Source organism: Dendropsophus ebraccatus, chromosome 14 (assembly GCF_027789765.1).
Source record: "Dendropsophus ebraccatus isolate aDenEbr1 chromosome 14, aDenEbr1.pat, whole genome shotgun sequence".
NCBI lineage: Eukaryota > Metazoa > Chordata > Amphibia > Anura > Hylidae > Dendropsophus > Dendropsophus ebraccatus.
The window spans coordinates 12738325-12754029 of NC_091467.1; the positions used below are offsets into that span (position 1 = coordinate 12738325).

General features: G+C 44.8%; 1 protein-coding gene across 1 annotated transcript; it reads right to left on the minus strand.

Moving 5' to 3' along the window:
* Positions 1 to 10128: 10128 nt before the first annotated feature.
* On the minus strand, positions 10129 to 13832 carry RBM12 (RNA binding motif protein 12). Its single transcript, XM_069953173.1, has one exon. The coding sequence runs from the start codon at positions 13787 to 13789 to the stop codon at positions 11132 to 11134; it is 2658 nt and encodes an 885-aa protein (XP_069809274.1). The 5' UTR covers positions 13790 to 13832; the 3' UTR covers positions 10129 to 11131.
* Between the last annotated feature and the right edge of the window lie 1873 nt (positions 13833 to 15705).

Consider the following 15705-nt stretch of genomic DNA (forward strand, 5'->3'; position numbering starts at 1 on the left):
CGAGCTGGGATCCGCGCCATTACGGCACAGACCCCGACCCAAGCTGGACGTGTGGATCGCTCCTCTGGGAGCAATCCACCCCGCTAGACACCAGGAACCGTCTGCAGAAGGTAATCGGATGCAGCTGTCAACTTTGACAGCTGCATCTGATTACCTGATTAGCGGGCACGGCGATCGGACCATGCCTGCTAATAGCCGTGGTCCCGGGCTACATGCAGCTCCCGGGACCGCGGCGGTTCAGAGAGGGGTCGCAGAGGAGCCCCGCTCTGAACTCCCTTAAGAACCGCAGGTTAAGCTCCATTCACTTCAATGTAACAGAGTTACATAACCTGCACCCAAACTGGAGACCAGAGTGATGCTGTCTCTGGAAGAAAGTGGCCATGTTTTTGTAGTGCTGGATAACCCCTTTAAAGACTCCACATTTTGCTGTCTGCAAAGCTTCAACATAATTCTCGGGTGTTTTCCTGCTCTGCAGCTGATCGCTGTCACTTTTACATGGGACGATTATCGGCCGAAGAAGCGTCTATAGCTGCTCCCCCCTGTGGGCACTGGCTTTGTGGTGGTGGGCACCGGCATACGCTGCACCATGGCTCGATTAGGGCATCGTGTATCAGAGACCTGCACGTGGTAAGTGAGGCAATATGGTTGTTAAAATTATATACTAAACTTCTGATGTTGGTTTTTAAGAAGCTGAACAAGTTTAGGGTACAAACCCACACACCGTATACGCAGCAGATTTGATGGTTTAGATTTGATGCTGTGTTCAGTTATTTAGATCTAATCTGCTGTGTATTTGTTGCGTATTTGCTGCGTATCGCAGCAGTAAATACGCTGCGTATACGGTGTGTGGGTTTATACCCTAAAAGAGGAGCTCCGGATAAGAAAAACTTGTTTTCTATTAAAAGTACATTAAGAGTTATATAGCTGTGTCTATACAATGTATTACTGTATCTGTGCGGTTCTGCCACACTGGTAGCTGATAGAAATCCAGGAAGTGAAAAAAAAATGGCCCCTGTGCCAATTCACATTGTCTCCTGCTCCTTCTGCTCTCCCACCTTCCATGCCTCTGTCTCACATTGTGTGTGTTTGCTGAGATCAGGCTGATGATGCAGACAGGGGCAGGGCGTAATGTCACAGGAGGCGGGGCTGGATCCCCCAATCCCCTGAGTGATCCACTCACTCTGACTGGCCAGAAGCAGGTGCAGCATTAATTTTAATGATTGTGCAAAACTCTGCAGTAATATTAGGGCTGTGCTCCCACATGTTCGAGTATCATTGCAGTACTGTAGCGTATTCACAAAAATGATGCAGTAACACAAGTAAATGATGCTAAACGGCAGACAGGATCAGAGCCTGCACTGTCAATGCCACCTGGACAAAAAAACAGGCATAAACAGTATATCCCATGTAAGATGGTATCGGATAAAGTCCTTATTGTGGGGCTCAACTTCACAGATAAAAGATGCTTGATCATATGTGCATGGAGATTAAATAAAAAATTTTTTTTTAAAAGTAAACTTAAAAAGTGCTTTACTTTATTCCAATGTGTGGTGTTACAGGGAGAGAATACAGCGTGGTGTTACAGGTAGAGAATACAGCGTGGTGTTACAGGTAGAGAATACAGCATGCTGTGTGGTGTTACAGGTAGAGAATACAGTGTGCTGTGTGGTGTTACAGGTAGAGAATACAGTGTGCTGTGTGGTGTTACAGGTAGAGAATACAGCGTGGTGTTACAGGTAGAGAATACAGCGTGGTGTTACAGGTAGAGAATACAGCGTGCTGTGTGGTGTTACAGGTAGAGAATACAGTGTGCTGTGTGGTGTTACAGGTAGAGAATACAGTGTGCTGTGTGGTGTTACAGGTAGAGAATACAGTGTGCTGTGTGGTGTTACAGGTAGAGAATACAGTGTGCTGTGTGGTGTTACAGGTAGAGAATACAGTGTGCTGTGTGGTGTTACAGGTAGAGAATACAGTGTGCTGTGTGGTGTTACAGGTAGAGAATACAGTGTGCTGTGTGTTGTTACAGGTAGAGAATACAGTGTGCTGTGTGGTGTTACAGGTAGAGAATACAGCGTGCTGTGTGGTGTTACAGGTAGAGAATACAGCGTGCTGTGTGGTGTTACAGGTAGAGAATACAGTGTGCTGTGTGGTGTTACAGGTAGAAAATACAGCGTGCTGTGTGGTGTTACAGGTAGAGAATACAGTGTGCTGTGTGGTGTTACAGGTAGAAAATACAGCGTGCTGTGTGGTGTTACAGGTAGAGAATACAGCGCGCTGTGTGGTGTTACAGGTAGAGAATACAGCGTGCTGTGTGGTGTTACAGGTAGAGAATACAGCGTGCTGTGTGGTGTTACAGGTAGAGAATACAGCGTGCAGTGTGAGTGGGACTACAATGAAATGATTAACTACTGCAAATAATTCAGTAAAGCAATGTATGAACACAGCCTAGATGTTCGGCAACAGATTTGGGCGGGGATCTGTTCTCCTCGTACTCCAAGAATTCTCTCTCATCTCTCTATGCTGTAAGCTGGTGTGTAAGTCCCTGCTGCCATGTCTTACACCAGGGATGGGGAACCTTTGGCCCTCTAGCTGTTGCAAAACTATAATTCCCATCATGCTTGGACATGCTTTGGCTGTCCAAGCATGATGGGAATTGTAGTTTTGCAACAGCTGGAGGGCCGAAGGTTCCTCATCCCGGTCTTACACAAAGAGCAGAGATTCCTTCTGATATTTTCTCTCAAAGAAAACAAGTAATAGCAGAAAATACAAATAGAATAAAAACAACATTCTGGACCCGTTCTATTTTATCAATATCCTTTCTGTAGGTAAGGACTCCAAAACTGGACACACAATTCCAGATGTGGTCTCACTAGAGCTCACAATCTCCCTTTTTCTACTGGTTATACAGCCCAGTATATATATAGATTAGTGTGAGGTGTCAGAAATCACTACCCCTAAAACCTCCTCTTCTGAAGTCTTTGCTAACTAAGAACTGCCAATATAATTGAATAGAGGATTCATCAGCAAGGTCATTTCGACAAATCTCTCGCCATCAAGTTGTTACGAGGTGTTGGGGGTAATGGTAACATGCATGCACACACAGCAAACAGGCTCCAGAAAAGAGGATCATTTGATTTGACAACAAGCCCAAGCAACCTTGTTTCCTTGACCACCATCCAGGCACAGGTAACACCTTAATAACACACCTGTAGCTGCATGGACCATTTCCAGTCAAAAACTTGGTGTCACGGCACCTATTGTGTGTCCTGCCATTGAGAGCCAGCCACCATTGCTGTGCAGTCGATAAGGAGCCTGGATGGATTGAACCAGTAGCACCTTCAGGCTCTATTTGGGACCCGAGAACAGATATGTGTAAGGAGGCCTCATTGTGGGCACCTTAATCCTGCCATTGCTGTGAAGAGGTGACACATTGCCCCAAATTCTGGTATGACCATCAGGGAAAACATTGAATAGAATAGTCGACTGCCTATAGCAGTGGTATGGGGGTGGCACTACCAGCTCAGGGATATGTACAGGACACCCTGTAGCCTCTCATAGCAGGGCTTCCTACTGGCATAGTCCTCGCCCACACACAGTAACATCTCCACCAGATTGCAGCACTTTTTTGGCCTGACCAGTCACCAGATTTATCATCATTCGAGCATCCTACACCGGTGCAGGATCGTCAGACCCAGCCGCAACATCTGTAGGACACCATAGAGAATCTGTATCCTCCATGCCCAACCATATCTCATCTTGTATCCAGGCAGGGTACTAGAGTCTCCTTTCTATTGTACAGTTTTTCCCTGAATAAACTGATCTGTACGCATCACTTGCAATCACTGACATATTATAGTCATACATATAACGTTTTATTCAAATCCAACTCCACCTTGGTTAACTTTTTGTCGTCATTGGGTGTACATTGCAATAGCCGGGTGATCAAATACAATTTACTCCATCATAAATGTTATCTTCACATTATAATCGCTACATGGTATTTTTATACTATGTATATAGTTTCCAATTTCACAGCAACACCATGCAAATAAGGGAAAACTGGGCCATGGAAATGCAAATTAGAATGTGGAAAACATGTAATTGATAAACATTTGGATTGTGTCATCTGTGGTCCGCATTGTGCACCCACTCTTTCTTGATGTATCTGAGGTGTCTCTGAAGGTTTTTCCCCCTCTCCTTCAGATTTAAAGCAATACTGTCACCCCTGTTGGCACAGGTGATGTTTGCACATTGCAGAATTACCTTTATAATTGATGTCCCATGCAGCTTTTTAAGTTAAAAAAGAGGCTTTTTATGAATGTGAACAGTGTCACGGAGGCGGGGCTTCTCGGCCATTGAGTCCCCACCGCCAGTCTGCCACTTTCTTCACTAGCATCTACTCTAGAGCAGTGCTTCTAAGACCTTAAGACAGACCATACTGGCCTAAGACCAAGACAAAGCCAGGGTAGACCAAGATAGGGACCAAGTAGGGCCACAGCTGTAGAGCACATAGAGAACAGACTTATAAACTGCACAGGCACCCCCCTTGTTTACTTTATCCTTTAGGTTCAGGAAGAAAACAAAACTTGACCAGAAGAAAGTACAGGAAGTTGGGGTGGAGCTTAGTCAGTGATGTGTGCAACAAAGCAAGCGGAGCCTGCCAGCTGCAGATGATCCACACTGTGCCTGAAAGGTAAAGCAAGTAATCTCATGTCACCACACAACGCTTTAACAGCATGTCTAATAGTGTGTGTTCACAGTGCTGCAGTGGAGACTCACACTTTTTTACCTTTGCAGCAGCCATAGTAGCAAAATCAGTGCTCATTGTAACCCACTTGTTGCTGTGATCAATGCTTTTTATTAATTGTCTACTTACACAGTACACCAGTAATTTAAAGCATCCGGCGTGCTAATAGTGCTGCCTGATCGAATCAGTCATCAATCAATCATTAAAATTAATTGAAACCAAGCCCTACAATATAGGATGCAATCTAAATTGGCATGAAATGAGGTTCAAGGACGATGAAGATATTAATACATGAGAAATCACAGTTATAACCCAATAGATGCCATCTTATTGCTTAAAGTTTTAACATTAAAGTTTTTTTTTTTCTGGCAAAATTTATTGACAGCCGGCATCCACACTTATGAGCGGTTCAGCACCGCACTCCAGTAAACGTGGCTAGTCTCCATTCATTGTGTGTCGGTGGTGATGTGTAATTGCGGCTTAGTTCCTATTCATGTAAACAGGACCTGAGCGGCAAATAAGGCCGGATTTCACACGTTCCGTGTTCTGCACGGATCACGGACGTGGAATGCATGTAACGGACTCCCCCACCGTCCGGGCAGCATCTGTAATAATTGCTGGGAGCGGGGGAACTGTATGCCTATGGCTGCACTGTAATGACAGCGTGGCACATAGGCATACAGTTCCCCCGCTCCCAGCATCTAATTACAGATGCTGCCCGGGCGGAGGGGGAGTCCGTTACAGGCATTCCATGTCCGTGTTCCACTCACTGTGTAGTATGATGCAATCAGTAAATTTTGTTTGGAAAACCCCTTTAAGAGGGCATCTATGAAGATCACTATATATGATTTTGCATGTATTAAAACCTTGGTAATCCTCTAACTTAAAGGGGAACTTTAAGCAGATTAACCTGCTGATATGTCCCTATTGCACAGGAGACGCAGAGGAGGAGGGTATGTCTCTTACCCTCATCCTTGACGCTTTTTCCGTGCTGTTAACGGTGAAAACTTCTGCCTGTAAGCAGTTAGGAGCCCCGCCACCCTTAATGATCAATGGAGGGGGCCGGACAGATAGGTGCTCAGGGGGCACAGTGACCCTGTCCCCAGAGCTCCTAAAGGCTCACAGAGCAGAAGATTTCACAGCTAACAGCACAGGAAAGGCGCTGAGGATGAAGGCAAAGGACTTACCCTCATCCTCAGCGCCCTGTGCCCACTAGGGAGCTATCAGCAGGCTAAATTCAGCTGATAGTTCCTTTTATTTCCTGCTATTGTGACCCATATTTTAGGGCTTCGAATAATTTTTAATGTATTTCAAATAAAAAAAATTCGGGGGCTTTCCTGTATGTTGGCAAACTAACGTCAGTGCTTTGGTGTTAGAAAGCTGAAACCTCCCAGAATGTAAATCACAGGCCGTCCATTTCACGAGCGAGGTGTAAAGTGGATTGCAATGAGCTCCATGGATAACATCGGCAAGTGAGTTCACCATCAAGCAAACCCTCAACAGTGTTCAAAAGAGACGATAGAGAGTATGAGACCAATACTCTTCAATAAGAACACTGCAAACTCCATGTGCATCGGCAGAATAATAGGATAACATCTGTGGATGATTGAGGTTTGTATGTTGACATTTTGGGCAAACTTGAGATCCACAGGTCTAGCATCTCCAACTCAATGCAATTGTACAGCAAAATCCATAGAACATCTCAGCAGTCCATGAATTGAAGATGAACAGAAGATCTTTATACAATAAGGACCCTTGACAACACTTTGCCAGAGATCGTAAACACATTGCTTCAGGTTAATATGCTGCACTGGCTCTTTGGCTCTTATGACCTGGAGCTCTGGATAGCATGGTTTCCCTATGGTAAAGCAAAGTAGTGCATCCTGTTAACCAACTCTTCTGTCCAGAAAGTGACTACCGATTAAGTGGTTTGAGACGAGACACGGCCAATAGAGATGACCACAGCTCAAACCCAATTGCTCGGCCCATACCGGTGGATGAAAGCTTCCATGTGCCATCATATCTGAATGTTAGTTCAGAAGGGGTCTGAAGACTGGGCCTATTGTCACAATGGGAACCCCAGTCACTCTCCACCAGTGCATCTATACTGCTACAGAAGACCGGGGTTTCCAAGATGATACTGTGAAGCATGGTTTGCCTGCTTGAGAGTCTGCATTACCCTCAGAGCACAGTCAGTGTGTGTTGGGGTATGTACACACTGAGGGAAAACATGCGGAGGACTTGCAGAAGATTCCACCGCTCGTCCCCGCCTGTGCCATAGACTCTATTCTATGCATAGGCAGATTCCACCGCCCGCACAAAGACTGAATGGGTTCATTCCCAGGGTAGAGGGCAGAATCTGCCTGACCATAGAATGGAGTCCATGGCACAGGCAGAGAGCGGGAGTGTGCACATACCCTTATAGCAGAAATAACAATGATGCTCTATAAATGCCCAAGTAACACAAAGTAGGTCATAGAACCATAAAGTCTAGTGTTGGACATACAATCTTACATTGCTCAGAAACTAAATACAGAAATCCTGAAACAAAACCAACATTCTTCCTTCTTCAAGTATTGTATACAGATAACACTGGGAGTAGGGATGGCTCCGGTAATAGTCCCATCCCGGCAGTGTTAGTGTAGCTGCTGGTGGCGGCAGCCGGCATATATGATCACCATGGTCTAACAAAGAGAGGACAAGCAGTATAAAAGCGTTCTGGGTGGGACATGTGCAGCAAAACACAGAGCAAACACATAAAAAAATCTGTAAGCTACTGATTTAGCACATTACCTCTGAGTGTATAACATATACAGTTGCTGGGGGTTTAGGATAGTGGTCGGTTGTCCTGCTCTTCCAAAGGAGAAGGCCAAAGTGTTTTGGATAGTTATCAATCACCAATTGGTAGGGTACTCAAACCTGACACCTCGAAACATCAGCTTTTCAGCACCCACACTACACAGTGAAGAGGGCCAGAAGCAGCCATCTGCCCATTTAGTGGCTGGACTGGGTTACTGCAGCTCAGCTGCCATTCACCTAAATAGGAGCTGGGCTGCAGTTACACATCGTCACCACTACACAGTGAAGGGAGCCAACTGCTTCCGGCCACATTCACTATGTACAGATGCTATATAGTAGATCCGTGGGGGTGCCGGGTGTCAGCCCCCCTACCAGTGATTGTTGAGCCATCATACTCATCAGCCCTGATCCCCTGCCAACAGCACCTGAGCCCTGCTGCTCTCCACTAGTGATGTGCAAACTTACCGAATATTTAGGCTCATTTGAACCCGAACGCTTGACATTTGACTCCCGGTGGCTGGAGAAGTTGGATGCAATCGTAGGGAGTCTTGGAGAACATAGATACAGCCATAGGCTGTTTGGTAAGGTCATTCATCACTACTCTAACACTGCTTCCTTCAACGTGCTAACCCTGAGGTAACAGTAGTCACAAAAGGCAGTGTTGGGGGGACAGGACTGAAAAGTAGTGGAGAATATAACCCTAATGTGTGATAATGTAAAAGTTCGATGGTTCTCAAGTTTAAAAGGGAAGTCCAGATTCAGGCCAAAAAATTATTCCGGGCTGAGGGAACAAAGTCATAATAGCCTGTCCTGGAGCGCAAGCAGCAATTTATCTCGCTCCTGGACCCCAGCTGGCTGTCTTCTTCGCTCTACTCTAGCTACGTCACAACCCAGTTGATAGATGCCCGCTTAGCCAGTCAGTGACTGGGGCAGGACATCGCTGCAGTCTGTGATTGGCTAAAGTCACTACAGTCACTGAGTGGGCTAAGTGCCACCCGCTTGTGATGTTCACCCAGGTCGTGTCGGAAACTGGAGGAGAATGCCTGGTGGGGTACGGCTGCTCTGTGACGCGTAGCAGCGTAGGCACAAGGACAGGTAAGTATATTGTCTTTTTAAATTTTCCCCCACCCCCTGCCCATAATGATTTTTTGCCCCCAGCTGGACTTCTCCTTTAAGATAACAGCTGTACAGCTTTGTGAGGGTACATTAAATCTGATGAAAAATAAAAGATTTCATCTTAAGAAATCCATTAAGAGTAGACAACCTGACAACATCTGTCACCTGGGATATGTGGGAAGAGAAACAGACCGCGACACAACAAAAACACAATCGATGTTCTCTTACAGCAAGCTGTTAACATTAACATACACCCAATGAGGTTACTGCTTCTTGACAGATGCTGTGAAAAGCAATCCTCAGGAGGTTGTGCGCCTTTCAGGTTTTTCCTCATCTAGCTTTGAGAAATTAACACAGAAAAATCCAAATAAAAGCCTTTTGCTATTCATTCCAACCCAAAAAAAAAAAAAAAAAAAAAAAAAGTGTGAAGGAGACGACAGTATACATGTCACAAAACAAACAAAAAAATATTACCCAAACCATGATCTTTTATTTCAGGGTTTCATGGCGATGGTTAAAAACAGCAAACAAAATCGAGCAGAATTCATAGGCATCACATATGGAGCAGAACCGTGCTCTCCTCTGAGGAGCCAAAGAAACAAGCATTTTATTGAACAGATCATCATATTTACAAAAGCCACAATATTTCCTCAATATCCAGGATTAAACCGGTAATAAAGTATAAAGCTGATATATTCCAAACGGAGAGTGTAAAATATTTAACTAAAATGTATATTTGTGAGTATTCAAAACACACTGAAATCAAAAAAGTTTCTACTTGTCAAATTCCACACATGCAACTTTTTAAATACAGATATATTACAAGTTAAAGGGAACCTATCACCACTTTAATGCTGCCTGAAGGGGGAGGTGCCCAACCCAGTCTCCCTGCATTGACTGATAAATGTTCTCATGTGTTTGTTTGGGTATAAGGAGATATCAATCAAGGCAGTAGGCACTGGGGACCGTCCCCATGACTTGAGGTTCGGGCAGCATTATGGGTTCCTATTAAATGGGTAGTGCGGTGCTACACATTTATTCACTAAACACACATTACTAAGTTACACAACTTCCCCGTGTTCCCTCACCCCCGGAAGTGTGGTGTATTATACTCACCGAATTACTGTCGACCCCGGCTGCCATCTTGGGACAATGTAGTAATCTTCAGGAGGCCGGCCATCCTGCTCCAGCCCACCCTCATGCCTGCCCCCCTCCAGTGGCTGGAGCGGTCCGGCCGGCCTCCTGAAGATTACTACAATGTCCCAAGATGGCGGCCGGGGTCGAGGGGGGGGGGGGGGGGTTGTGTTAAACACAGGGAAGGGGGCCATAACACACATTAAGAAGTTGTATAACTTTGTATGTAATGTGTGTTATTTAGTGAATAAATGTGTAGCACCGCACTACCCCTTTAAGCTCTGAAACAAGAAAAGGTAGAGGTTATGCATCATGGTCATTTAAAAAAAAAAAAAAAAAAAACAACCAGCAGAACTAGAAATCGCCACTACAACAATCTCACTTTTGAACAGTGAAATAACAGGAATCATGGAGCTCAGGATAAACCAAAGCATTTATAATGGGCCACATTTCAGAAGAAATCCCACAGCACCAAAGTGGTCTGAAGAAGAAGAAGACAAATAAAAAAAGCTGACAGCCCAATGAGCCAGGCTGCACATCTTAACATGGATATACATACAACAACTTTGATCATCATGAGCATTCCCCAATTTAGAGGTCAACTTTTTGGGTGGCAAATCCCCTGGATAGGTTGCATCATAGGAGTGGCATACGGGAAATGAATAAGCCACTCGTCCGTCAATTTGTACAATCTTCTTAAGAGAACAAAATGCACGATCACCTTCTCCAAAAGGGGATACAAATCATACGCAGAGGATTCTGCAAACCAGTAGAATAGAAGTTTTGCCACTAGCTCAATGTACGTAAATGAAACATCCATAAAAACGCTCAAAAGTCAGGACTGTGAGCAAACTAGAGAAGGGTTGTGTGTATATACACAGAATTTTCTAAATTCAAAAGCAGAGCAATATAACAGGCTCCATGTAGGTGCTACAGCTTAATAGTTACAAAAGAAAAATGTATTTACACCGAGTAGCTGGTGGCAAAATTTGTATTCTATACACCGTATATAAGTCAATTCCATTGTATAGAGACCCGATTTGCATTTATAACATAACAGTGAGTTGTAGAAAAATAAATTTACAAAGTCGCCTTTAGTTCAGCAAACAATACATTTGAATGTGAAAGAAATTACGTGCAGAAATCAGGATTAACACTGGCAATATAACAATAGAAAAAAACGACCAACACAGTTGCCTTTGCAGGTTTTGATGGAACCAAATGCATGCCCTAAACAGTGATTGGGTCTACATATACAATTCACCTATACAGTGCAAAAATGTAGATATATATACACACACACACATCGGTCACAGTACAAGAGTGGGGGATGGATTAACCCAAAACAAGCTTTACTTTTCTTGAGCCCATTGGTCGGTCATTTAAGTCTACCACAGCTGCCATTGCCTCGTCGCGGGACTCAAAGGCTACCATGGCTTCTCCTGTGGGCATACCCTTCTCGCTATACTTTAAGCACACAGAATCAGGTATCAACTGGTAGCCATAAAAGAAGTCTAGTATTTCATCTACGGTAACTGTGAAGGGCATATTCTGAATCCTTATCACAGTCGGCCCCGGCTTTCCAGCCCCGTTTCCAAAACCTGGAGGCCCACCAATTGGCAGATTTCCCGGAGCGAAACCAGGAGGGGGGTTTATGCCGCCAGGACTAGTTGGTATATTTGGCGGGGCTGTGCTAAAGTTAGGCGGGGCATTGGCGTTGGAAGGTCCACTTCCAAAAGGTGGAGGGCCTCCTCCAAATCCAGCGGGAGGGACATTAAAGTGACTGGGGCCACCCACAAATTCTACAGGGTCAACTGGAGAGTTTTTCACATTTGGTGTTCCGGGTGGTGGTGGTGGTGGTGGTCTTGGATCTACAAATCCAATCCCCAATGCAGGTGGTGGGACAGGGGGAGCAAAGGTACTGCCTGGTCCACTGAACTTACTAGGAATAAGAAAGTTCTGACCGTTGTCACTTATGCTACTGTTCATAAAGGAAAACTCGTCCACATTGGATCTTATGGGATCGGGTATGCTGTTGTAGTTGTGCATTCTGAAGCCTTTCCTACCTATGATTGGGGGATTGATCTCAATATCTTTCCGCTCTTCGTTAGTCACAATGCGCAAGAAAGCATCTCTCCCATTCAGCTTTTTACGATTCAGGCGCTCAGATTTGCGAGCGTCATCTTCGCTCCTAAACTGGATGAGCGCCTGTCCTAAGCCCTGGCCATTGTTGTCTGTCAGGACGTGCACACTGTCCTCCTCCACGCCAATGCCTTCTAGATGGAAGAACTGGAATACGTCTTTTCTGCCTATGTTATACGGCAGATTTGAGAGGTGTGCCCAGAGTCTGGGGCTGTGCTTACCCAATTCCATGTCAAGGGGGGAATCTTTATGGTCACCGTAATTGAAACTCTGCAATTTTTTCCTAATGGATTCTATCTTTTCTATCATTTGATTTTTTGTCATGGGATGGACCTGAATAAATCGATTGCCCATGTATTGCTTGTGTCTGTTCAGTGCGGTTTTATAGTCTGCCTCATTCCTAAATTCCAGAAAGCCTTCTCCGGTAGCTTTCCCATTGGGACCATAAGCTATATATATGCTGTCTTCAATAATGTCCAGTTTCTTAAAGAAATCTATCACGTGTTTGTTTTCTGCCTCATAGGGAAGGCCCCTCAAATAAATGCAGAAACCGTGCTCATGTGGGGACCTAGAACGGGAACGCTGCTGCCGAGAATTGGGTGACTTGGACCTGCCCATTGGGTGTCCTCCACTATGCATCATATGAAGTGGCCCATGGTGTCCCCCACTATGTTTCCCCATGTGTCCCCCAGACATTACCCACTGTCTCTCACTTGCTGGGTTAACTTCAATAAAACGTTGACCCAGTAGCATTCCATTACGCTTCAAAGCTTCATAAGTGTCATGTGGGGTAAGAAGCTTTGCCAATGCCCCACCTGTGGGGCGACCCATATGATCTTTCAAAACAACAATCCCATCTAAACGCAAACCGTGAAGAAACTCCTTGACGTCATTTTCCATCACGGGAATAGGCAGCCCGTGAAGAGCCACGTATGGGTCATCGTGGTTAAGAGGTGGTGGTGGTGGTTTCATTGAACCTTGAACTCTTAATGGCATTGGATTTATGGGGCCAAGGAACAATGGGTTGATATTACTATTCATTTGGGACCCAGAACCATTCATCCCTGCAGGAAGGGGGCCAACAGGTGGCGGGTTCAAAGGTGGTATGCCAGTCAATGGAGGAAGAGATGACATTGGTGGTACGGGTGGAACTGGTGGTATTGGGGGGACAGGAGGAACTGGAGGCAAGGACGACACAGGGGGAGGAACAGGCATAGGAGGTATGGACGGCATTGGTGGCAGGGTTGGTATTGTTGGCATTGGAGGAATTGGTGGTGGTGGTACAGAAGGCAGCTGCGGAGCAACACTAGGCATAGGAGTTGTAAATGTCGGATTGCAGAAGGCGGCACCTAGACTTGGTGGAGCATTTCCAATATTAGCCGTAGAGAAAGTTGCAACGTTCTTAGTGCTATCACCTACAGAAGTAACGGTAGCGACTGTGCTAGTAGGAGGACTGCTATAGCTGGGGACAGTCGTTGGCATAGTAACACGGCTCATTACAGAGGTGGTACTCATGGTTGGATTTGGTGGAGGCCCAGGGCGGTTAGAATTTGCGGGTGGGATATCAACATTGGCAGTCTCAAAGCGCCGGCGGCTAAGTTCAATCATGTTCTGCATTTCAGTCTTACTGCTCAATAATAGCGACACTTTTGACCCTTTGATCGTACCACCTGTGCGCATCATGCCAAGTCGTGCATCTTCATCGGTGGCAAAAACGATGAAAGCCTCACCCTGCTCACCCCCTACAATATGAACGCCACCATCAGGAATGGTTAGTCCAGAGAAGAAGTGCCGAATATCCATGGTCCCTGCCACTATAGGCAGACCTTGCAAGCGGATGACCACAGCCATGCTGCGCTGAAACAACACACACCTGCAGATGAAAAAAGCAACGTCTACATCAGACTCTGGATTTATACAGGCTTCCATCAATACAGAACGCTCTCCCTTACTGAATGCAGGTACAGATTAACAGAGCACAACAAATACCCCAGCAATAACATTGTAAAGCATTAATAGTATTCTGTATGTAGACAGGCACATAATATACACTATTAAAAGCAATACAGTAATATCCACATGCATTAAATACCAGAGAATGAGCCTTGTTTTTAATTTTCCAAGATGAACCAAAAATACAAACTTTAAAGTGATACTATCACCCTAGTTTTCCTGTGTACTTTTATCATTGTTGGACACACAGGAAAACTGGGGTGACAGTATCACCTTAAAAAGGTACTTGAGGAAAAATCTGAAAGTTATATAGATTTGTAAGGGTCCATTTACGCAGAAAGATTATCAGCCAAAGAAGCAAAAGCCAGGAAAGGGTCTGAAAAGAAGAGAAATCTCAGGCTTTCCTTTATGTCCTGATCTGTTTATAGTCTGTGTCTGGCTTCGGCTTCAAATCTTTGGCAGATAATCTTTGTGTAAATGGACCCTAATTTAGGTCTATTAAAAAATCTTCAGTGTTCCAGTACTTATCAGCTGATGTATGTCCTGCAGTAAGTGGTGTATTCTTTCCAGTCTGACATACTGCTCTCTGCTGCCACCTCTGTCCATGTCAGGAACTGTCCAGAGCAGGAGAAGTTTTCTATGGGGATTTGCTGCTGCTCTGGACAGTTCCTGACATGGACAGAGGTGGCAGCAGAGAGCACTGTGTCAGACTGGAAAGAATACACCACTTCCTGCAGGACATACAGCAGCTGAAAAGTGTTGGAAGACTTGAGAATTTTTAATGGAAATAATATACAAATCTGTATAACTTTAAGACAGCGGTTACAAGTTTTCTTCAGAGTACCCCTTTAACGTCTGGTAGGAATTACCCATTTACTGCACAGTATATATTATAACATTTTTCAATAACATCCTACTAGCTGCAAACAAAAACACCAAAAAGCAAAGCATTCAGCAAGAAGACATGACTATACAACTGTGAGCAGTTGTATACACATGTAAGCAGTGAAACTGTAGTTGTCCAAGGCATCGCTGTTTTTTTATTACCATTCTGAAGTGTCATAAAGGCATGGCCAGAGCACTTCAATGTGCCAACCATACATCTATGATATCACAGAGGGGCAATAAAAAATTTTTTATTCTTTTTAAAAGGCAACTGCAGCCACAGATGACTGTAATAAAAGGATAGTCTCACTACTTACACAGCTAGGTATGCAGTTTGGGATGTCTTTTTCTAGCTCTCAGTTCTCCTTTAATGGCACATTCACACGATCAGTGAAGCTGCACACCTGTATCCTAGACATCTCAGCTAAAAACCTGTTCAAATCTTTGCGCTACTGTCCTGACACAGAACATGTGAATGTGCCCTGAGTGGCCACACACATGCCAGCTATAACAGACAGCTACATAGTCACTGACTGTGCAAAAATGTATATTAAGGAGGGATGGACAAGCCAAATCTTAAGTGAGGCTCATCCTCCAGGGGAACGAACGATTGGGCATGTATAAAATCTAAAATCCTTCATCCTGGTACTTGATCCAAATCTCCTGTCCTGCCCTGACTTTAAAAAATAAATACACATATCTGAAACATTCACTATAAATTAAAAACAAGCCCCTTTGACTTCTATAGGTTTCCTCTTGCAGAATCTGCCCAAAGAATTGACACGTCAATTCTTTGGGCATGTGCACACTACAGAACCAGGACGGATCACCCGCCGTGGATTCCACAGCTCGCTCCCGCTTGCGTCACCATCTGGGACATAGACTCCATTCTGCCTGAAGAACAGACGGGTTCATTCTTCGGACCGAGG